Source organism: Bombina bombina, chromosome 4 (genome assembly GCF_027579735.1).
Source record: "Bombina bombina isolate aBomBom1 chromosome 4, aBomBom1.pri, whole genome shotgun sequence".
In the NCBI taxonomy this organism is placed as follows: Eukaryota; Metazoa; Chordata; class Amphibia; order Anura; family Bombinatoridae; genus Bombina; species Bombina bombina.
This window is the reverse complement of record NC_069502.1, coordinates 107,435,775-107,461,723: the sequence shown is the minus strand read 5'-3', so window position 1 is coordinate 107,461,723 and position 25,949 is coordinate 107,435,775. Positions and strand designations below refer to the sequence as shown.

The following is a 25,949-nucleotide window of genomic DNA, read 5'->3' as shown; positions in this document are numbered from 1 at the left end:
ATTAGTGCAGGTTAGTTCGCTATCTATCTATCTATTATCTATCATGTATCTATCTATCTACCTATTCATCTTCAAAGCAGCATGTGTATTATTACTATTGCTAATAGGTTAGCTTTTGGGGGCCCAAAATATTTTTGCACCAGGGCCCACTGTTGAGTACAGTGAGAGACAGATTTCTGTTAAGAAAACACCATTATTTGCACTAATAGTTGTTTGTAAAAAATAATTTATATGAACTATGTTTAATTAATGTTCTTGTTATTGCAAGCTGTACAACACCTACCCATCATTGATCCGCTGGTTACCCGGCATTCACACAACAATTAGGAAAAATGTAAACGAGTTTCATCATTTTATCCGAGAGACCTTTGCAAAACACAAGGAAAAACTGAATGTTAATGATCAGAGGAATCTTATTGATGTATATCTTGTCAAGCAGCAACAGGTACAGTAATATTTATGTTTATGCTTATGCGTGTTGTGTAGCAGATAGCAACACAGAAGTAAATGCAGAAAAAGAAATATGATTATTAAAAGGACATGGAACTCAAACATTGTCTTTCATGATTCAGACAGAACATACAATTTTAAACAACTTTCCAATTAACTTCTACTTTTTTTTGTTTTTATGTTATCCTTTGTTGAAAAACAGGAAGGCAAGCTCAGGAGTGTGCATGTGTCTGCAGCACTATATTGCAGCAGTTTTGTAACAATGTTATACATTAGCAAGAGCACTAGATGGCACTAGATTGCAGCACTATATCCTGTCATGTAATGCTTTGTGCATGTGCACACTAGCTACCTACATATCTCTTCAACAAAGACAAACAAAGAAAGAAGCAAATTGGATACTATAAGTAAATTGGAAAGTTTTTTTTTAAATTGTATACTCTTTCTGAATGATGGAAGAAAAAGGCTGGGTTTCATGTTATTTTAAAGGGACACTGAACCCAATTTTTTTTCTTTCATGATTCAGATAGAGCATGCAATTTTAAACAACTTTCTAATTTACACCTATTATCAATTTTTCTTCGTTCTCTTGCTTTATTTATTTGAAAAAGAAGGCATCTAAGCTATTTTTTTGGTTCAGACCATGGAAAGCACTTGTTTATTGGTAGGTGAATTTACCCACCAATCAGCAAGAACAACACAGTGTGTTCACCAAAAATGGGCCGGCATCTAAGCTTACATGCTTGCATTTCAAATAAAGATACCAAAAGAATGAAAATAATTTGATAATAGGAGTAAATTAGAAAGTTGCTTAAAATTGCTTGCTCTATCTGAATCATAATAGAAAAAAATTGGGTTCAGTGTCCCTTTAACTGTGTACTTATGAAATTAAAACATGAAACTTGAAAAATAAAAAGAAGGATTTGATGGATTTACTCTCATGGTTGAGTTCTTTAATTTAATATACCAAACATTTTAATTTCCTAGTTGTAGCAAACATGAATTGGTAATTCCTGAAACAGAAATATCATTTAATTCTGTATATTGTGTATATAATATTTAATTAAGTGTATTTAATATTAATACAGTCACAAGAGCCCAACAACGTCAGTCAAACAAATAATAGAACCTTAAATAAAAGAGATGGGTAATAAATACATTTTTTGTCAAACCTCAATATGAGCAGAGATAAGGATTGAAAAAAATAAAAACTAAATAAAATAATTGTATATTTGCCATAATTTGTTCTTTGCTATTCAATAATTCCAAAGATCCCACAATAAAATACAGAAAACACCAGTCAAAAACTCATGTACAGGATAATTAGGACACTATAAATGTTGTGTTAAATGTACTGCAAGAGTGTATTTTCCTACTATAGCTAATACATATATAGTTGTATATAGTCCCCTTTTAAATTACACTGCATTTCTATAATGTAATGAGTGCTGCCATGTTTGAATAAGGAACAGATATTAAAAAGGATAATGAAATAGACTATACAAACAAAGCTTTGTTTTTCTTTTATTGCCTGCTTTATAACTGTATCTTATTATCCTCAGCAGAAGATAAAGGTAAATTGAGGTAAAAAGTTCAAACATGGCAGCGCCCATTACTATATAGAAACTAAAGTACTCTATGGAAACTAAGCACTTACATGTGTATGTTCAATATTTAAGCAACTGATATAATTTTAAAAATACATCTATATATAATTCTAATGGTAATCATTGGTTTCAATACAATATTATGTCTAGCATGAATTAACTGTTTAATATCACTTAAATGTGAAATGCATAAATTGTCTAAAAGCAGGTCATTTCATGTATAAGAAATAGAACACACCTGAGGGCAACACTTTTTAGTCAAATTTGAAAGCTTTTCACTTTGCACAAAAATAAACAAATGATCCGCAAACCAGATATTGCTTAAAAGAGACACTCAAGTCAAAATTAAACTTTCATAATTCAGATAAAGCAGCAATTTTAAACAACTTTCCAATGACCCCAAATTAGGCATACATTATGTTTGAATAAGACCACACACAGAAGAATGGGGTGTAAAGGCCGCAGCCCGCATTTATTAAAACTCTTTAATAAATATCATAACATATAAATTCAAAAAAAATCAGAACATGTAAACATATTAACATAGAAAACCCATAAGGTGCTTGCCACCAGGCTTACATGCCAGGTACATCCCCCAAACAACACTCCCCCCTCTTTAGGGAGGTACCAATTTAGCACCAACTTACAGAAACTAAACAAGCACCCCGCCACAGCACGTCACAGACGAGCAAGCCCCAAATGGGCCAAGGCCTTTAACACCCCCTCTCTGATGTTAAAATTAAAAAGATATAGGCCAACCTCATTAAGGTGTACCCCATCCTTTAGGAAGAAGCAACGGCCCATCTCCCCCTCAAATTTGACAGGCCTAATGCCAAAACCCCAATCTTAGCTACAAAACTACTGATGGTTTTATTAATCTTTTTCCTAGAGGCCTCCAGCTTTCTAAAATCCCATGCTGTCCTCCAGACTGAATGAAGTTCAATGTCAGACCATACAATAATCAAATTGGGAAACAACCCTCTTAAACTGCCCAATTCCTTCCTTATGCACTCAACCAAATTCCTCTGTGCCATAAAGCCCAGGTCATTTCCCCCAGCATGGATCACCTGAATAGCTGAAGGCCGAAACAACCTAGCATAATCTACAACTTTTCTAAGGATCTGGTCCCATCTTAAACCCCAAACCAACGTAAAATCACTGTCTCTTCTGATAAATTCAACTGTGTTCCTTGAATCTTCACTGCTGCTGCCTTACGGGCCCAAAAAATATAGGCCCACAATCCAACAATGAACTGGACCTGTTGAAACAAATGCAAACATTTTTAACTCTGGTCTAACATACAAATGAAAACATCCAGACTTCCAACCACCAATTTTTCTAATCACACTCTCTCCTAAACCCAAACTGGCGGCTTCTGTGGCAGCCCCGATTCAAAAAGAATGTGTACCGAACTCATCCGCTGCATACCCCAGTTTTGACAAAACCCGACTAAAACCAAATAAAAAATGAAAACAGGATAACGACGAACCGTCCCTATGTACGAAAAGGGGAAGGAAGCCACCAGGCCTAATTTCATGAATGCAACCAATGACGCCACCGGACAACAAACCCCATGCTTCTCGAAAATTCTAATTCACCACCCTAACCCTTCTTGATCCACAGAAACCCTTCTCTGATTGAAACATCTTTTACCTGAAGGCTCCCAACATCCCTCCTATTGTCCCCTACCAACTCCGAGATATGAAATGCCCCAAAGAACGCTAGCACAAAAAGAGCCCAAACAACAATGTCTCAGAGTCAGACGAACACACCAATACCAGATTATCAATCAGCTGAACCAGCATTCCAAAAACCACAGGACGCCTTTTGTCCCCACAAACCATTACCCTTACAAACTCCCCTAAATGTTAACTTTACTACAAACAATTTAGTTATGTCCTTCCACCCCAGCAACTTGAACAGAAAGGCCAACGCGGCCACATTCCTCCTTACTACTGACTTCGACAAACATCTGACACCCCATTTCTCAATCCATGACAGCAAGCTCTTAATCCACTCCCTTCTTGATTCACCTAAACCTCTTTCCTTCAAAACCTGTAGCCACTGCTCCCATGTTTTGATGTACGCATCCCAAGTACCCCGTGCAAGAGCTCCCCTTTCCACCTTAGCTAACTTAAAAACTTCAACTCCCACAGTTCTGGTAGACAACTGACTCCATCCTCCTCTGCCTCCGGAGCTGCTTCCCAAAATCGTAACCACTGAAAGCGAGAGAGAGCATCAGCGATTACATTAAGACAGCCTGGTACATGAACAGCCCGAAAAACCACATTCAGCTGCAAGCATTCCAACATAAACAACCTGAGCAAGCGCACTACTGGCAGCGAGCCAGTCCTATCCTGCACTCTCTCATGCCAAACCTTCAGCACCACCTCCAGGAACACCAAATTCTTTGTTAGCACTTTCTCTTTCCAGCTGACTTGCCATTTCCCCGCACACCAGCTCCCTTGACAATACGCACCAAAACCCAACAACCCTGATGCATCAGTGAACAAGTGCATCCCTTCATTAGATACAGCTGCCTCCTGAACCATCGTTCCTCCGTTAAAATCCGCCAAAAATATTAACCAAACCTCAAGATCCTCTTTAAGTTCAGCTGACAAACGGATCCAATGATAGGGTTCCTTAACTCCTGCAGTTTCCAGCGAAAGCTTTCTACAGAATACTCTTCTCACTGGAATCACCCTGCAAGCAAAATTGAGCTTGCCTACCGAAGATTGAAATTTCTGAAGTTGTAGCTTCTTTTTACTCATCGCCTTTTCGATGGAACACCTCAGATCCTCCAACTTATCTTCCAGCAGGCAAAATTCCATCTGAATCGAGTCACTCTCGATACCCAAAAAACTCAACAATGTTGAGGGGCCCTCTGTCTTATCATGTGCCACTGGGATGCCAAAGTCATCCGTGACCTCAACCTCAAACAATCCACAGACTCTGCCTTCCCAACAATGAGGAAATCATCTAAGTAATGGACAATAGATGACAAACCAGAAATCTGGCGCACCACCCAGTCCACAAAAGAAGCTGGATTTCTTGAAGTATACACACAAAATAGAACATCCCATTGGTAAGTATAAATCAACATGAATAGCCCCTTGGAAAAAACATCCTTACAAATGATGACAGACCGGGTGAACCGGCAACAGCCGTAAGGCAGCCTTCACATCAACCTTCCCCAGCAATGCTCCCCTACCTACCTTTCTGACTAAACCCACCGCCTTGTCAAAAGAAGCATAACTACCGCCAAAGCCGGGTCAATGCCATCATTAACTGATGCTCCCTTCGGGTATGACAAGTGGTGTATCATACGGAATTGTCCTTTTGCATTTTTAGGCACAAACCCCAATGGAGAAACCCTTAGGTTCCGGAAAGGAGGATGAGTAAATGGGCCTGCCATTCTCCCAAATGTCACCTCTTTGTCTAGCTTCCCTTGGACCACCTCAGGAAATTCTCTTGCCGACCGAAGGTTTCCCGAAATTCTTATCTCCCCGTCTACAAACAGAATAAAAAAACCTGAACTAAACCCCATAAGTATCATCGGACTTACCCCTGACCTTAGCGTAAAGGTCTAGCCATGGCACCATCCTTCTTACTCTCACTGGAGTCCTGGCCCTTAGCAGTGGCATCCCCCGCCTTTCCGCTTCCACTACCGCTCTTTAAGCATCTTGCCCAGGGGTGAGCCCCCTCACATCCTGAGCAGGCATGTTTGTACTTACATCCACTCCCGAATTGACATTGTCCTTCATTGAATTGGAAGCAGAGGCCCTTCCAAATAGCCACTGCCGGTCCTCCACTTGAGTTTCCCCCACTCCAGCCCCTCTATTCACAGAACCCCTCCCCAATTTCCATCCGAGCTATGAAAGGAACTCCCCGCATGCAACGGAGTCATCAACGCCAACCCAATCCTCATGTCCGTATCATCGCATCTCATCTTGGGCCGTACCCCCAATCTGTGATGAAACTGCTTGTCGTACCGACACAAAGCCATCCCACAATACGTCTGATAAGCCCCTGCAATCTCATCGTAATAACAGAACAGAGCCGAGCACTGTTCGGGACATTTTTCTGCAATCACTGCCGCTAAGATGCAAAAGCCTTTGACCAATTGGTCAATGTCTTCGGTAACTTGCGGTACCTCTTCTTCCTTTCATCTTCTTTCTTCTTTTCCTTGTCCCCTTTTGTGTCCTCCTTATTCTCCACTACCTGGTCCAAAGGTAACAGTGAAAATATTTCCAGGAATTCTCTTTTCCAGATCTTCTCTGTCATGTCCTGCATAAGGTGTATCCCCAATGGACCTATTGTACATAGACAGGGTCTCCTCATGGCATTGTCAGCCACTCAGCCACCTTCAGTGTACTTCCCATGCTGGTCCCGCTAGCCTGCACCACTGGGAACTCCCCAGAACCTGCACAGTTCCACCCGTCACTGGAACCCCCGCTCCCGCCGCTACTCCCCAAGCTGACGCCACGCTCACCCCACTACCCACTTGCTGTTCAGCCAGATGTCTCTCAAATTGTACCAGTAGATCCCTCAAACCACTCACCAACGAACTCTGAGCCACATTTAAACCATGGAAACTTGCATCCAAACTCTGCCCTTTGTTAGCACCCTCACCTTCATTCTTGGGTGCCGTTGCTGCTCCAACCGCTTAAGCCCCCCAATCAATCATGCCTGAAGCCACTGCTCTATCCATCATGCTGGCCTCCCCCTGCCATCCTGACACCCTCTCCCTGGGTCGCGTACTACTCCTCCTGGGGACTGGAGACTTGGACCTCCTCCTTCTGCCACTCCTGTCAGTTGCCCTCTCCAACCCGTCCCAGGTAGGTGATCCTCTCTCTACCTAATGTCCTCCCACGCACCTTTGGCGAGCAGGATTTTTCCCGCCACCGTCCTGATCCGGACCTCTGGGGGCTATGGTGCACCAGGGCCTCCCTGCCCTGTGGCCGTATCTGTGGAAGGGAGGCAATGAATACCCTATCCTGCATATCCCTTCTATCTCTCCTAACACTCTGCCCCTCCAACCATATGCCCTTCAGGCTCACCCCATGAGTCTGTGAATGGGAAACAAAAAGCATTATCACCCCTTTCAAAATCCCCTATACCCTTTTGAGAGGTTTGCCCCAAAACCCCTACTCTCCTCTTGCCAACCCCCCTCTTCCTCCCCCTGCCCCTAACTCCAGAAGAGACCTCCTTACCTTGCCTCTTATTACCCCCCTTTCCTTGTAATAAACCCTGCCTCTTCACCCCTCCTGTTCAGCTCTCCCTTGTCGCACTTGTCTATTCCCAGGCCTACCCCCCTTTTGCTGCACTATCCCATCTTCTTCCCTCTCCTCACTATGCAGCCTCCGGCCTCTCGCTATATTCCCTTGACCTGCCTTCCCCAAGCCCCTCACGCTAGTCTCCATCCTGCCTCCTCCTCTCTCCACCTGCTCCTGCTCCTCTCCCCTGCCGTGCTCACTGGCCTTGCCATTTTCACCCTCTGGGGCTGTACTGCCGGCTCCTGCCCATTGACCCTGTGTGCCTGATCAAGGCCCAGCCCCTCTACATCTCTGGCCTCACCTGTGGCAACTCCCCTCTGGATCGATGTCCTCCTCGCATCATAGGCAGCCACAGCATGCTCTGCCATCTGCTCCCGAACCTCCGATGGGGCCCATTGGTCCTCCTCACACTCCTGCGCATGGGCCCCATGGATTCTGCTGCAGGCCCATCGCCACCTTGACTCCTCCCGCATGCGCTGCCATCAGGAAATAGACGATCTTGTGGTCTCAACTATCTCTGCGGCCTGCCATGCCAGTTCCTGTACTCCACGGATGCCTCGGGAGCCCCTTCCAACTCTGCTGCCTCCAGGTAAGTCTGCAGCCAGGCCATACCTTTTGCCTTGGCCATCCTCTTAACTACCGCCAACAGGTCTTCCATTGCCATAACTTCTTGGTCTCTACAACTGCAAGTCTCGGCACAGAACTTCACCTTGCAGTTGCAGATTCACAAGAGGAGGATGCACCTTCCGTACCCCACCTAAATACCCCTTTAAACCAACCCCCTTTCCCCACCCACTTCATGGCCGGCATTGGGGTCAAAATCCCCTCCGGCGATAATCTCCTCCAGGGAGAATTTTACTTCCATTAACAAAATGTGCACAGTCTTTTTATATTTACACTTTTTTAGTCACCAGCTCCTGCTGAGCATGTGCAATAATTCATAGACTATACATGTATGTATATGTGATTGGCTGATGGCTGTCACATGATCCTTTGGGGGGTGTAACTAGAAATAACTTAGAACATAGTCAGAAAAAAATCTACTACTCATTTGAATTTCAGATTAAGTGCTAATGCATTGTCTTTTTATCATGTATTTGTTGATTATGTAAATCTACTCTTTTTACTAGTCCATTGTTGGGCATTAAGAATTTATTCTAAATAGCAAATCTCTGGCAGTAGGGAACAATAGGACAGTTTTGAATAACTTATTAATAAGGTAGGGGAATCAGTAGATGGACAACAAGCTTATACTGGAGAGAACTGGTGCTAGGATTTTAGGTTTAGTCGAAGACACATTTTGTCACCCCCCCCCTTCAAAGAAATTATATACCCTGCCATAAGTGATTCTTAACAAAATGTTCTAGTCAGTGGTGGACCTAATGAACAGAGGGCCCTGGCGCAAAATTTTTTAATTGCCCCCCCCCCCACTAAAAAAAGTAACTTGACGTAATATATATATATATATATATGTATATATATGTATATATATGCATACACACACACAGGTTCTATATATATATATATAAAAAGTCAGAATTCACAACACAAAAAAATTGAGGGTTTGGATACCATCATCACTTACCAAATCAATTAATACAGTTTTATATGACTATATACAGTGATATACCTCACCTGTGTTTTCCTGAATTTTAATTGGACATAGTCATTTTAAAACCCAGATCAGTTGTATAGTGCTGATTTACACCTAAAACTACTAATCAACATGACATCAAAACTGCAGACATATTTACTTCATTCCAGAGTGTCCCTGCCAGCCTACTCAGCGTGCCATCATATCATGTGCCAATGCATTTGGTCTGTATTCTTTAAACTCTCTGAAGCTTAACCAAAGCTCCTTGTTCACCTAAAACTCTATATATTTACATTATATATATGTCCCCCTGACTTGTCAATCATTGATCCTCATATCTGTTAGCAACTATGTCTGTTGGTTCCCTGTTATTTTCCTGCAAACATTCAACCCATCCTATCCACAGCCCTGCAGTCTAGGCTGCTTCTGGGCTCCAGACAGTCCCATGTCATTCATTAACTTCTAAATGTGTGGCTCCCACACCGGTTTTTGGTACTGGGTATACTGCTGATGGCTACTAGATAGCAGGAGGCAGGGACATGCGCTGACATCAAGCGTACCTTCATAATGGCACACATCACATCCTCCACCTCCAGTGTTGCGCGATCTGACATGACACCGAGTCCGAGAGGGAAGGTGCGCTGCGGCGCACCCTAGAGGCTGCATTGTATGTGATATTTCAAATTTAACACATGGACACGGCAGCTAAAAAAAAAAAAGCAGCACAATTGTTAATTTTATTTTTTTCCTTCGTAGGTTTTGTGTGTTACAGTTTTGTAAGAATAAATTTGGCTTCCGAAAAAAGCTGAACTGCTCAAGCGGCTGCCTTCTGCATTTGGATGAATCCGAAACCTCCAATGCACATATCTACAAAATATATTACTCTAGACCATCTAGAGCGGAAGGAATCTCTTTCCAAAAAAACCCCAAAAACTACTTTTGGGTCAGATTTTAAGGATGTTGCTAGTGAAATATATATTCTTACAAACCATATCTTCTGAGGCCTCTGGAAGGCTAATTCGATTATTTGGTGCATTAAATAACTCTACACTCATTTAGTCTGTTTTAGTAGAAGCTACTATTTTGGGATTATTGATTTTTTGCATGTTTCTTTCTTTACCTATTTTTTTAAATATACATTTCAGGAATCGATTCCTGGACAATATTTCAACAATGAAAATCTAGTGCATCTTGTGGGTGATTTGTTTGGAGCTGGAATGGAGACAACATCCACAACTCTCCGATGGGGATTTCTGATTATGATGAAATATCCAGAAATACAGAGTAAAAATATCATTTTAATGATACTTTTTTTTTTTTCAAACATATGTATTGATAGAGAAGACTTTTTAAATAAAAACAAATGACTTGTGACTGATATAAAATGCAAAAGCAAATGTAAAATTCCTGAAACTTAAGTAGAAAACATGTTTCTTTTAAATATTTCCATTATTTAAATGGTACACTTCTTTTAATAATTATTTAGCATATTATAAGCATGCTATAATATTATACAAAGTTCATTAGATTTTGTATGCAAATAAAGTTTTGTTTTCCAGAACTTCCATTTACCTTACTCAACAGACTTTATGGACTCGATTTAGGAAACCCTTTGCCCATCTACTACTGCAGGTTCTCACAAGAGAACCTGTAGTCCATATTTATCAAGCAGTGGTCAACAGACCACTGCTTCCTACACTCTTCTTCTCCTCTTAGGTGGAGAATTTCAATCTTCCCGGTCTCATACGACCGCGGAGAATGACAGCTCCTGCCCGCGCGTGATTAGCTCTGCATGGGTAGGGGGCGGCATTGCCTGTGAGCACAAAATAGCACTCACCTGCAATGTTAAATTCCGCCTGCACATGCATGCCTCTGTCTGCCGCTGCTTGATAAATCGAGCCCTATAAATCACTAGTTAGGCCATATCTTGAACATTTTGTACAGTTATGGAGACCATATTTCTAGAATTGTAAAAAAAAAAATAGAAACTGTTCTGAGGAGGGCTACCTCAACAGTACATGGTCTAAAAAAAATAACAAAAGGGAAGTCTTCATGACATTAATATGAATAACTTAGGGGAGAAGTGTGAGAGATTATATTCTTAAGTAAGGTGGTAAAGGCAATAATGTAAGGCAAGTAAATAATTCCTGAGATGTGCAGAAAGCTAGGCTCAAGAATTAATTACACTTCCACTTCAGAGAGAAAAAAATATATATGTTTTCTTGCTTCCATGTTTCAAAAATGTTTAATAAAAAAAAACGTCAGGCCAACCATTACATTTTAAATGAATAAATAGTTAATAGTTTAAAATAAAAAAATCTATATAATTTTCATCCTTACAGAAAATGTACAAAATGAAATAGAAAAAGTGATTGGATCTGCCCATCCTCATATGGAACATCGTAAAAAAATGCCGTATACTGACGCTGTAATTAATGAAATTCAAAGATTTGGTAACATTGTACCGGCTGTTAGTCCACGTGAGGTTACTCAGGATGTAACTTTGAAAGGGTATTTTCTTCCCAAGGTCTGTATCTATGATTTCTTATCTATATGTTTTAGTTATATTGTTTTCTAATATAGCTAATATGTGAAATAATATATGCAATATGTTATCCCTAATGTATGGATGTATAAATACATTTATATAAAATACACATACTAATTTAGGAATGATTACATTAAATCACTTCTAGAAACCTTAATATTGGCATAAATATAGGCCTACATCACAAGTGGAGCGCAAATTTATCGTGCGCCCCCAACCGGACATTTTGCCCGTTTGCGGGTTGTAGATAAATAACCAGTCATTACAAGTGGCTGGTTATTGCTACCTCGAGTTTGCGGTAGCAATTAGCGCTTATAAAATGAACCAGAGATCAGATCTCTGGTTTATTTTATAAATGTCCATCAAATGCTCCGGAAATAGAGTGTAATATACTTTATTAAAAAATAAATGGCTAGATTACAAGTTGTGCATTATGCTTCATAATGCTGCTTTTCACTACCGCTGCTATTACGAATCTTGCCAGTACAGCTGTACCGCACACCTTTTTGGCCGTAATGTAACTACCGCACTTTTAAAAAAGTCCTTTTTCAATGGGACTTCCATAGCGCCGGTATTACGAGTTTGCCTGTCCGGCCAAAAAGTGAGCGGTACAGCCTATAACTACAAGATCCGTACAAAGCTGTAGCATAAAACTCATAACTAAAGTGTTACAAAGTACACTAACACCCATAAACTAACTATTAACCCCTAATCTGCCGCTCCGGACATCGCCACCACTATAATAAACATATTAACCCCTAAACCGCCGCACTCCCGCATCGCAAATACTAATTAAATATTATTAACCCCTAATCTTCCACCCCCAACATCACCGCCGCCACTATACTAAAGTTATTAACCTCTAAACCTAACCCTAAGTCTAACCTTAACACCCCTAACTTTAATATAATTAAAATAAAGCTAAATAAAAATTACTATCATTAACTAAATAATTCCTATTTAAAACTAAATACTTACCTGTAAAATAAACCCTAAGCTAGCTACAATATAACTAATAGTTACATTGTAGCTATCTTAGGTTTTTTTTTATTTCACAGCTAAGTTTGTATTTATTTTAACTAGGTCGAATAGTTAGTAAATAGTTATTACCTATTTACTAACTACCTAGTTAAAATAAATACAAATGTACCTGTAAAATAAAACCTAACCTGTCTTACACTAACACCTAACATTACACTACAATTAAATAAATTACATTAATTAAATTCAATTAACTAAATTAAAAAAATAAAAAACACTAAATGACACAAAATAAAAAAGAAATTATCAAATATTTAAACTAATTACACTTAATCTAATAGCCCAATCAAAAAAAAAAACCTAGCCTAAACTAAAAAAAAGGGCCTTTTACGGGGCATTGCCCCAAAGAAATCAGCTCTTTTGCCAGTAAAAAAAATACAACCCCCCCCAACAGTAAAACCCACCACCCACACAACCAAACCCCCCAAATACAACCCTATCTAAATAAACCTAAGGTCCTGAAAAGGGCATTTAGCTCTTTTTGAGCCCAAAGTCCCTAACCTAAAAATAAAACCCACCCAATAAACCCTTAAAAAAACCTTACACTAACCCCCGAAGATCCACTTACAGTTTTTGAAGACCAGACATCCATTCTCAACGAATCCGGGAGAAGTCTTCATCCAAGCGGCAAGAAGTCGTCCTCCAGACGGGCAGAAGTCTTCATCCAGACGGCATCTTCTATCTTCATCCTTCTGACGTGGAGCGGCTCCATCTTCAAGACATCCAGCCCGGAACATCCTCTTCATACGGTCCCAGCCGTACACTGAAGGTTCCTTTAAATGATGTCATTCAAGATGGCGTCCCTTGAATTCCGATTGGCTGACGCGCCGAATGTCTTGAAGATGGAGCCGCTCCACGTCGGAAGGATGAAGATAGAAGATGCCGTCTGGATGAAGACTTCTGTCCGTCTGGAGGACAACTCATTGCCGCTTGGATGAAGACTTCTCCTAGATTTGTTGAGGACTTCTTGCCGTTTGGATGAAGACTTCTCCCGGATTCGTTGAGGATGGATGTCCGGTCTTCAAAAACTGTAAGTGGATCTTCGGGGGTCAATGTTAGGTTTTTTTAACTTTAGTATAGTGGTGGTGGCGGCGTTGGGGGCGGCAGCTTAGGGGTTAATAAGTGTAGATAGGTGTCTGCGACATTGGGGGTGGCAGATTAGGGGTTAATGACTGTAATGTAGGTGGCAGCGATGCTAGGGGCAGCAGATTAATTGTTAATAAGTGTAATGTAGGTAGCGACGACATTGGGGGCAGCAGATTAGGGGTTAATAAATGTATGTAGGCTGCGGCGACATTGGGGGTGGCAGATTAGGGGTTAATAAGTGTAGGTAGGTGGTGGCGATGTCAGGGGGTGGAAGATTAGGGGTTAAAAAATGTAATGTAGGTGTCTGTGACATTGGGTGCTGCAGATTAGGGGTGTTTAGACTCGGGTTTATGTTAGGTGTAAACATAACTTTTCTTCCCCCATAGGAATCAATGGGGCTGCGTTACGGAGCTTTACCCTCCTTTTTCGCAGGTGTTAGGCTTTTTTTTAGTCGGCTCTCCCCATTGATGTCTATGGGGAAATCGTGCACGAGCACGTAAAACCAGCTCACAGCAGTGCTGGTATTTGTGTGTGGTATGGAGCTCATCACTGCCATATTGCCCGCTAACGGCGGGTTTTTTCAAACCTGTAATAGCAGATCTATTAAAGGTGAGTGGTGGAAATAACTTGCAAGTTAGCACTGAGCCGCTCATAACGCAAAACTCGTAATCTAGCCGAAATATAGTAGCATCTTTATTTTTTAATAAAGTAATTGTACTTTTTTGTGGGGGGCTAAAATTGGGGGCTGTAGGGTGTTAGAAAAAAACGGCTTATATACATATATATTTATGTGTTAATATATGTATATACTTATATTAACACATAAATATATATGTATATATTCATATACATGTATATTTACAATTTGCCACCTTCGCTGCACGAGACACAGGATGAGAAGGAGGCTCCCATTGGAGCTTATGGAAGCACGCTCTTGTGAGCACAATGCTTCCCAGCAATGCAAATGCAAGCTCATGCTCGCATTGTGGCTAACTTGTAATACCAGCTAACATTTGTGTGCACTGGTATTACTCAGTGGAGTGCAAATATCACTTTTGCAAAAGCTATGTTCTCCACTTGTAATCTAGCCCATATTGTATTCATTTACATAACCCATAATAATGAATTGTTTATACAAAAAAATAAAATGCAATATTAGGCAAAAAATTACTTTTACTGGAACAGTAAAAACTGTTAAAATACAGTAGATAAGTTTGTGTCAGTGATCAGATAATTGTCTGAGGGTAGGTTTATTCTGAGTTTTAGGAATTGAAGAAGGTATATTGTCAAGAAATTCTTAGTACAGACATTCTCAAATTTGGCCCTCCAGAGGTTTTGGAACTACATTTCCCATAATGCTCAGTCAGCATATCAGCTGGCTGAACAGTGGCAGACCTAATGAACAGAGGGCCCTGGTGCAAGGGTTTTTTTTTACCCTCCCTCAAAAAAAACGTAACTTAAGATTCATCTGCCTGACTAATGCCCATGCAATGTACTGGGTGAGGGAACTGACTTATTAGAAGAGGCTGTGTTCTTGAACTGTAATTTTTTTAACAATGTGTTTGTTTAAAAAATGATTACATTGTAAAATATAAACAGAATTAATTTACAACAAAAAAAAACCATACATTTTTTAGCATCTATTATTCCTCCCAGTATAAGGTGGAGGAAATGTATGTTGTAAACTGGGTTGTTTGGTTTGTACAGGGGGTCAGTATTTGTTTAATTACTGTAATTTGTGTGTGCATATTCATATCACTTTATAATATTTATTTTAAAACATAACATACTAATTATAATAGATAGACTTAAAGGAGCAAAAATAGACTTGAATATGCATTTAATTATAGCACTAATGCTTGCATATAATTATGTGTTTAATATCTGAAAATGGGTTTAACACATAGTTAAAGTCAGTTGCAGAAGAGTAATGCACGACTGAGAGCTAGCTGAACACATTTGATGAGCGAATGACAAGAGACAATTGTGTAGCCACCAATCACCAGCTAGCTCCCCCAGTACTGCTTTGCTAGGCCTGAGCCTACCTAGACAGACTTAGTTACTTCTGAGAACCTTTAGCTCTTACTGGTATGTTATAGACTGGCCCATTCAGATGGTGCACAATACAATTACTTTCAAATTTAAATGGACTTTCTAAAGTAAACATGACATTCTTTAATATTGCATTACTGACCAACATAGGGGTTAAACACATAGGCAAATTCTAATTCATGTGTATTGTGGCATCCAATCAGGATTTTGCTTATGTGTTTAACCCATTTGTGGAGGTAGAATATATAGTCAGCTGCGGTCAGTAATGCAAACATGTCATGCTCTAACAAATAAGAACGTAATTTTTTTGCTTTAGAATGTCCCTTTAAATAATATTTATTTTTAATTTCAGCATAACATATAATAATTTAAACACATCATCTTTTTTGGGAAAAATATAAATTCTTAGACCCCTTTAGTAAATATGTTTTCTTCTATCATCATTCACAATGGGATTCATTGCTTTTCACAGAGACCCTTTTGTACTGCAGACAAGCATCAAGGTGAGCCCTCATTGGGTACATATGACTTTCATCCCTCTTAAAGGGAGAGTGGTGCAATGAAATTATAAAATATTTAGTATTAAATGTAGTAGGTGCAGTTGTAAGTAAACGTGAAAACTGCAATAACATTGAGCGTTGTCCTAAATAGACTGTACCCCATCTGTCTGTATTTAGCCATGTTAGGGGGTATCTGGCTATTGACATTCATATTGCTTGGAGCCTGGATTAGAGTAAAGCAAGAAGATATACCTGTCCTGTAATCATATAGGCAGCCTTGAAATATAATTACAGGCAGGTATAGATACTATAGTGTAGGCTAAGTATACCCCCTTTTCCCACTAGACCTACTGTACCTCCTGACACAGTCAAGTGAAGCTGCTGTTGCAGCGCTCGCCTCACCGGGGTATACACTAACAGGCAGCCAGGACCAGGGCTAGCCTTAGCATTTACAGGACCCTGGGCAAGATAAAGTTGTGCGGGACATATACACACACATAAACATACACATAAATACACACACACACATAAACACAAACCTACACATATAAATATACATATACACACACACACACACACACATATTTACACACTTACATACACATACACATATACAGTACATACACACATACATATACATACACATACACACATACATATACCCACATATAAACACACACACAAATAAACACAAACACAGACACACACACACATACACATATACATACACACATACACACATACATATACCCACACATACATACACACACACACACACACACACAAATAAACAAACACATACATACACACACACACACACACACAAATAAACACACATACATATACCCACACATACACACAAATCAACACATACACACACACACACACATATACATACCCACATACATATACACACACAAATAAACACAAACAAATATACATACACGCATACATATACCAAGACATACACACACACACACACAAATAAAAACGCAAACACATACACACACACATACAAATATACATACACACATACATAAACCCACACATACACACACACACATATATACATATACACACACATTCAGACATCCCAACCTGCAAACCCCCCCCCCCCCCCCAAAAAAAAAAAGTGGTTAAATGTCCCTTTAAATTGTTACCTGTCCAAATTATATATATCTTTATATATATATATATATATATATATATATATATATATATAAAATATATGTATATTATATATATATATATATATATATATATATATATATATATATATATATATATAATGTTATCCACACTTTGTACAGCTCATGGCAGAAATTTTAAAACTGAACTAGAAATCATAATTTATTATTTTTTTCTCTCACCATTACAAGACACCCTCCCCTCTGTTAGAGGCATAGGTTGCTCCACGGCCACCTGACCTCTTAAGACCCTGCACAATATAGAGGCATGTGAGTCTGCACAATATAGAGGTATGGGAGCCTGCACAATATAGAGGTATGGGAGCCTGCACAATATAGAAGTATGGGAGCCTGCACAATATAGAGGTATGGGAGCCTGCACAATATAGAAGTATGGGAGTCTGCACATCTCACCTACATATATCAGGTCTGCTGCCGTCTTGAATCACACTAGAGTAGAGTAGAGATCAGAAAGGGGGAAAAAGTCTAGAGAGGAACACAGTAACTATTTACATTGAGCTATAACGGAACAGTGACACCTAGAGGTAGAAATGAAAAGTGCAGGCACACATTTGATTTTCTCTGGTACCGCTATTTCCGGGAGATTGTGTTTCATTTGCAGGTGTCCGGGAGCCGCTATTTCAATGCCGGAGACTCCCGGACCTTTCCGGGAGAGTTGAGATGTCTGTGTCACATTACATACACACACACACACACACACACATACACACATAAACACATAAACTCAAACACATATACATATATATATATACACACGCATACATATATACATACACACATATATAAATGCACATATACACACACACACTTACATACACCTATAAACACACACATATACACACACTCATACACATTACACACACACACACACACACTGACTTAAAATCAGTCTTTCAATCTGTTTTATTTCATTAACTGCAGCTCATGTAACAGGTCCAACATCACAACACAGCAAGTAGTAACATAATGCTCATTTCTTACTTTTGGAGCAACATCCTCAGCAAAATGCAGCTAAATATAGAGGTTATCTTAACAGCACAAGCTTAAGGCATATAATTCATGTCTTACAAACATACAGTGAAGTAAATTCCTGCAAAAGTGCACATCAGCCTGTCAAAGCTACTGCTGATAACATCCTTCTTAGAATGATGTACACAACACACACAATGCTGAAGTTACACACAGGTACAATACCTTCAGGATGTTCCCCTTCTGACTGGATCAGACCCTCCTAAGGTTGCTTGTGTATGGGGGAGTGGCATGCTACCGGTATGGAGAGGAGGAACAGGAAGTAACTGGGACACCAACAGTCACAGAGTCTGCTGACAGACATGGAGCAAGGTGTAGATGTTAGTCTCTAGCTAGCTCCCCTTTTCCTTGCTGGACAGTGGCAGTGGCACAGTCAGTCTCCCTCCCTTGACACCAAGTTCCGGTGTCAAGGGACTGCTGCCTCCCTGACTGCCAACTGCCTCCTGCATGTCAGTTCACAGCCTGGACACACTAACATGCTTCTTCCTCTCTCCTTCTTGACTCCAGACTGGAGAGCCCACACTGCACAGTAGGACTCCACTCCACACATGTGACACGTGCCTGCCGTGCTCAGCTTCCTACTGCATGCACTGAAGTAAGGGAGTGTCAGCTCTTCTAAAAGCCCACGCTGCCCACAGATAATGATTCACTGTACACTGCTCACTGACTACACGTGCAGAAGTCAAAGACCAAAAAATAATTAAAAAAATTAAAGTAAAAAAGTTTGTGCTGACACTTGGACCCTGGACCCCTAGGGCCCGGTCGCAGTCGCGACCTCTGCATCACCCTTAGGTCCGCCCCTGTGGCTGAGCATCATGGGAAATGTAGTTCCAAAACCTCTGGAGGGCCAAGTTTGAGGATGTCAAGTTAGGCAGCTGTAAAGTACCTAGACTGCAGGGGTTCATGATCCCAACAGTTAAAGAGCCAGTAAAGTCATAATTAAACTTTCATGATTTAAAAACAGCATGTATTTTCAGACAACTTTCCATTTTACTTCTATTACCAAATTTGCTTTTTTCTCTTGGTATTATTTGTTGAAGAGAGGTATATATGTGCAGCTACCAATCAGCAGCTAGCTACCAGTAATGCATTGCTGCTACTGAGCCTACCTAGTTATGCTCTTCAACAAAGGATACCAAGAGTACAAAGCAGATTTGATAGATGTAAACTGGGAGGTTCTTTAAAATTGTATGGTCTGTCTGAATCATGAAACAAATAAACAATCCTTCCTAGTTTATGACAGGATGTACAGTAAGTTATATTGCACTGTTCTTATGAGGCATTTACATGTTAATGATTCACAGTCAAACCCAACTCAATTCAAGACAGCACTGACAGTAGGGTAATAACAAAACATAGAAACATAGATATTGACGGCAGATAAGAGCCATAGGCCCAGCAAGTCTGCCCGATATTACCTAACAGTATAAACTTATCTAGTTTGTAGGATAGCCTTTTGCTTGTCCCATGCATTTTTAAAGTCCCCCACAGTGTTTGTTGCTAATACCTCTTGAGGAAGTTTATTCCATAAATCAATCACTCTTTCTGTAAAGAAGTGCTTCCTCAAATTACTCCTGAATCTACTACCCTTTAGCTTGATATCATGACTCCTTGTTCCATTTTATGTAAAATACCCACAGCCAGTTTTACTAAGCCCTTTAATGTACTTGAAAGTTGCTATCATATCACCACTTTCCCTTCTCTCCTCTAAGCTATACATATTTAGGTAATTGGGCCTATCCTGGTAAGTTTTATTTTTTAGACCATGTACCATTTTGGTAGCCCTCCTTTGCACAGATTCAAGATTGTTAATATCCTTCTGAAGATCTAGGGCGTGATCCGATATATATCGTAGTTTGCGGCACAAGCGAGGGAACCCCCGCCGCCGATAGTTTCAGCTCGCAACTCGAGCTATCTAATATACCCCGCTGGCAATTGCTGAAGTGCCGTAACTCGGATAAACCAGCGATGTCCAGAAATCTGCGTAAGTACAAATTTCTGGAGTCGCCAGTGACTTACGGCACTTTAGAAACTGCCGGCGCCTACAAAACCTGACTAAGTTATTAAATCTCCCGTACTGTCTAACACGCCTCCCAAACATAGCCCGACACGTATACCCCTCTATCCGCTATCCCCCCTCACTCTCCTAATAATAAATGTATTAACCCCTAAACCGCCGCTCCCGGACCCCGCCGCACCTAATAAAATTATTAACCCCTAAACCGCCGCTCCCGGACCCCGCTGCCACCTACATTAACTACCCCCTAATGTGAGCCCCTTACACCGCCGCCACCTACATTACCTACCCCCTAATGTGAGCCCCATACACCGCTGCCACCTACATTAACTACCCCCTAATGTGAGCTCCTACCCCGCCGCCAGCTATATTAAAATTATTAACCCCTAATCTAATCCCCCTATATCTCTGCCAGCTATATTAAAATTATTAACCCCTAATCTAATCCCCCTACCCCGCCGCCAGCTATATTAAATGTATTAACCCCTAATCTAATCCCCCTACACCGCCACCACCTATATTAAATTAATTAACCCCTAAAATACTAAAATATCCCTACCACTAAACCTAAGTCTAACCCTACAAATAGCCCTGAAAAGGGCTTTTTGCGTGGCATTGCCCCAAAGTAAACAGCTCTATTGCCAGCCCTTAAAAGGGCTTTTTGCAGGACATTGCCCTAAAGTAATCAGCTCTTTTACCAGCCCTTAAAAAGGCGTTTTGCGGGGCATTGTCATAAAGTAATCAGCTCTTTTGCCTCTAATCTAAATCCCCCTACACCGCCGCCACCTATAATAAATGTATTACCCCCTAATCTAATCCCCCTACACCGCCGCCCCCTATATTAAATACATTAACCCCTAATCTAATCCCCCTACACCGCCGCAACCTATATTAACTATATTAACCCTAATTATATTAGGGTTAATATATAGTTATTATATTATATATATTAACTATATTAACCCTAATTATATTAGGGTTAATATAGTTAATATAGTTATTATATTATATATATTAACTATATTAACCCTAATTATATTAGGGTTAATATAGTTAATATAGTTATTATATATATATATATATATATATATATATATATATATATATATATATTAAAGGGACATTATACACTCATTTTTTCTTTGCATAAATGTTTTGTAGATGATCTATTTATATAGCCCATAAAGGTTTTTTTTTAAATAAATGTTTAGTTTTGCTTATTTTTAAATAACATTGCTCTGATTTTCATACTCCTAACCAAACCCCAAAGTTTTATGTGAATACCGTCAGCTACCTTCTCCAGCTTGCTCCTGTTTGTGTAAAGGGTCTTTTCATATGTAAAAGAAGGGGGAGGGGGGAGTGTCTTATTTGCCATTTTCAGTGGGCTTTCCAACTGCCTTTTCAACAGAGCCAAACTGACAGCTTCTAAATAAGTTTTTAAACCATTTTATACTGGATTTTTATAGCAGTGTCTGTGCATCTTATTCTTTATAGTAGTGTCTATTACATGCAATTATATGAAAATGAGTGTATACTGTCCCTTTAAGTATAATAACCCTATAAAACTCTAACACCCCTAACTAAATTCTTATTAAAATAAATCTAATTAATATTAATATTATTAATTAAAATATTCCTATTTAAATCTAAATACTTACCTATAAAATAAACCCTAACGCCTAGATTTGGAGTTTTGCGGCCAAGGGGGTGCGTTAGCTACGCGTGCTTTTTTCCCCCACACCTTTTAAATACCACTGGTATTTAGAGTTCACAGAATGGCAGGGTTTTCAGTGCGTTAGGCTCCAAAAAGGGAGCGTAGAGCATAATTTAACGCCACTGTAACTCTAGATACCAGCGGTGCTTACGGACGCGGCCAGCCTCAAAAACGTGCTGGTGCACGATTCCCCCATAGGAAACAATGGGGCTGTTTGAGCTGAAAAAAACCCTAACACCTGAAAAAAAGCAGCGTTCAGCTCCTAACGCAGCCCCATTGTTTCCTATGGGGAAACACTTCCTACGTCTGCACCTAACACCCTAACATGTACCCCGAGTCTAAACACCCCTAACCTTACACTTATTAACCCCTATTCTGCCGCCCCCGCTATCGCTGACACCTGCATATTTTTTTTAACCCCTAATCTGCCGCTCCGTAAACCACCGCTACTTACATTATCCCTATGTAACCCTAATCGGCTGCCCCTAACACCGCCGACCCCTATATTATATTTATTAACCCCTAATCTGCCGCCCCCAACGTCGCCTCCACCTAACTACTCTTATTAACCCCTAATCTGCCGACCGGACCTGAGCGCTACTATAATAAATGTATTAACCCCTAATCCGCCTCACTCCCGCCTCAATAACCCTATAAGAAATAGTATTAACCCCTAATCTGCCCTCCCTAACATTGCCGACACCTAACTTCAAGTATTAACCCCTAATCTGCCGATCGGAGCTCACCGCTACTCTAATAAATTTTTTAACCCCTAAAGCTAAGTCTAACCCTAACACTAACACCCCCCTAAGTTAAATATAATTTAAATCTAACAAAATAAATTAACTCTTATTATATAAATTATTCCTATTTAAAGCTAAATACTTACCTGTAAAATAAACCCTAATATAGCCACAATATAAATAATAATTATATTGTAGCTATTTTAGGATTAATATTTATTTTACAGGTAACTTTGTATTTATTTTAACCAGGTACAATAGCTATTAAATAGTTAAGAACTATTTAATAGCTAAAATAGTTAAAATAATTACAAAATCACCTGTAAAATAAATCCTAACCTAAGTTACAATTAAACCTAACACTACACTATCAATAAATTAATTAAATAAAATACCTACAATTATCTACAATTAAACCTAATACTACACTATCAATAAATTAATTAAATACAATATCTACAAATAAATACAATGAAATAAACTAACTAAAGTACGAAAAATAAAAAAGAACTAAGTTACAAAAAATAAAAAAATATTTACAAACATTAGAAAAATATTACAACAATTTTAAACTAATTACACCTACTCTAAGCCCCCTAATAAAATAACAAAGCCCCCCAAAATAAAAAAATGCCCTACCCTATTCTAAATTAAAAAAGTTCAAAGCTCTTTTACCTTACCAGCCCTGAACAGGGCCCTTTGCGGGGCATGCCCCAAAGAATTCAGCTCTTTTGCCTGTAAAAAAAAAACATACAATATCCCCCCCCCAACATTACAACCCACCACCTACATACCCCTAATCTAACCCAAACCCCCCTTAAATAAACCTAACAATAAGCCCCTGAAGCTCATCCTACCTTGTCTTCACCATGCCAGGTTCACCGATCGGTCCAGAGTCTTGATCCAAGCCCAAGCGGGGGGCTGAAGAGTGGCGTCCATCCTCGGGCGGAAGTCTGGATCCAAGCGGCGGCTGAAGAAATCCATCATAGGGCTGAAGTCGGAAGTCCATCATCGGGATGAAGTCTTCTATCAAGCCGCATCTTCAATCTTCTTTCTTCTGAAGCGGAGCGGAGCCATCTTCTTTCCAACCGACGCGGATACAACCTCTTCAACCGATGCCTACTCGCCGAATGAAGGTTCATTTAAGGGACGTCATCCAAGATGGCGTCCCTCGAATTCCGATTGGCTGATAGGATTCTATCAGCCAATCGGAATTAAGGTAGGAAAATTCTGATTGGCTGATGGAATCAGCCAATCAGAATCAAGTTCAATCCGATTGGCTGATCCGATCAGCCAATCAGATTGAGCTTGCATTCTATTGGCTGATCGGATTGAACTTGATTCTGATTGGCTGATTCCATCAGCCAATCAGAATTTTCCTACCTTAATTCCGGATTGAACTTGATTCTGATTGGCTAATTCTATCAGCCAATCGGAATTCGAGGGACGACATCTTGGATGACGTCCCTTAAAGGAACCTTCATACGGCGAGTAGGCGTCGGTTGAAGAGGTTGGATCCGCGTCGGTTGGAAAAAAGATGGCTCTGCTCCACTCCAGAAGAAAGAAGATTGAAGATGCGGCTTGATAGAAGACTTCATCCCGATGATGGACTTCCGACTTCAGCCCGATGATGGATTTCTTCAGCCGCCGCTTGGATCCAGACTTCAGCCCGAGGATGGACGTCACTCTTCAGCCCCCCGCTTGGGCTTGGATCAAGACTCTGGACCGATCGGTGAACCTGGCATGGTGAAGACAAGGTAGGAAGATCTTCAGGGGCTTAGCGTTAGGTTTATTTAAGGGGGGTTTGGGTTAGATTAGGGGTATGTGGGTGGTGGGTTGTAATGTTGGGGGGGGGGTATTGTATGTTTTTTTTTTACAGGCAAAAGAGCTGAATTCTTTGAGGCATGCCCCGCAAAGGGCCCTGTTCAGGGCTGGTAAGGTAAAAGAGCTTTGAACTTTTTTTAATTTAGAATAGGGTAGGGCATTTTTTTATTTTGGGGGGCTTTGTTATTTTATTAGGGGGCTTAGAGTAGGTGTATTTAGTTTAACATTGTTGTAATATTTTCTAATGTTTGTAAATATTTTTTAATTTTTTGTAACTTAGTTCTTTTTTATTTTTTGTAGTTTAGTTAGTTTATTTCATTGTATTTATTTGTAGATATTGTATTTAATTAATTTATTGATAGTGTAGTGTTAGGTTTAATTGTAGATAATTGTAGGTATTTTATTTAATTAATTTATTGATAGTGTAGTGTTAGATTTAATTGTAACTTAGGTTAGGATTTATTTTACAGGTGATTTTGTAATTATTTTAACTATTTTAGCTATTAAATAGTTCTTAACTATTTAATAGCTATTGTACCTGGTTAAAATAAATACAAAGTTACCTGTAAAATAAATATTAATCCTAAAATAGCTACAATATAATTATAATTTATATTGTAGCTATATTAGGGTTTATTTTACAGGTAAGTATTTAGCTTTAAATAGGAATAATTTATTTAATAAGAGTTAATTTATTTCGTTAGATTTAAATTATATTTAACTTAGGGGGGTGTTAGTGTTAGGGTTAGACTTAGCTTTAGGGGTTAAAAAATTTATTAGAATAGCGGTGAGCTCCGGTCGGCAGATTAGGGGTAAATGTTTGAAGTTAGGTGTCGGCGATGTTAGGGAGGGCAAATTAGGGGTTAATACTATTTATTATAGGGTTATTGAGGCGGGAGTGAGGCGGATTAGGGGTTAATAACTTTATTATAATAGCGGTGCGGTCCGGTCGGCAGATTAGGGGTTAATAAGTGTAGGCAGGTGGAGGCGACGTTGAGGGGGGCAGATTAGGGGTTAATAAATATAATATAGGGGTCGGCGGTGTTAGGGGCAGCAGATTAGGGGTACATAAGGATAACGTAGGTGGCGGCACTTAGCGGTCGGCAGATTAGGGGTTAATTATTGCTGGTAGCTGGCGGCGACGTTGTGGGGGGCAGGTTAGGGGTTAATAAATATAATATAGGGGTCGGCGGTGTTAGGGGCAGCAGATTAGGGGTACATAAGGATAACGTAGGTGGCGGTCGGCAGATTAGGGGTTAA

General features: G+C 39.9%; 1 protein-coding gene across 7 annotated transcripts in view; it reads left to right on the top strand.

Moving 5' to 3' along the window:
* Positions 1-25,949, top strand: part of LOC128655963 (cytochrome P450 2K6) — a 102,705-nt gene that overhangs the window by 67,689 nt on the left and 9,067 nt on the right. For all 7 annotated transcript variants that reach the window (XM_053709580.1, XM_053709575.1, XM_053709576.1 and 4 more), the window contains 3 exons: positions 269-445; positions 10,073-10,211; positions 11,270-11,454. In XM_053709580.1, the coding sequence (XP_053565555.1) occupies positions 269-445; positions 10,073-10,211; positions 11,270-11,454 (501 nt within the window). The remainder of the gene's footprint in view (positions 1-268; positions 446-10,072; positions 10,212-11,269; positions 11,455-25,949) is intronic.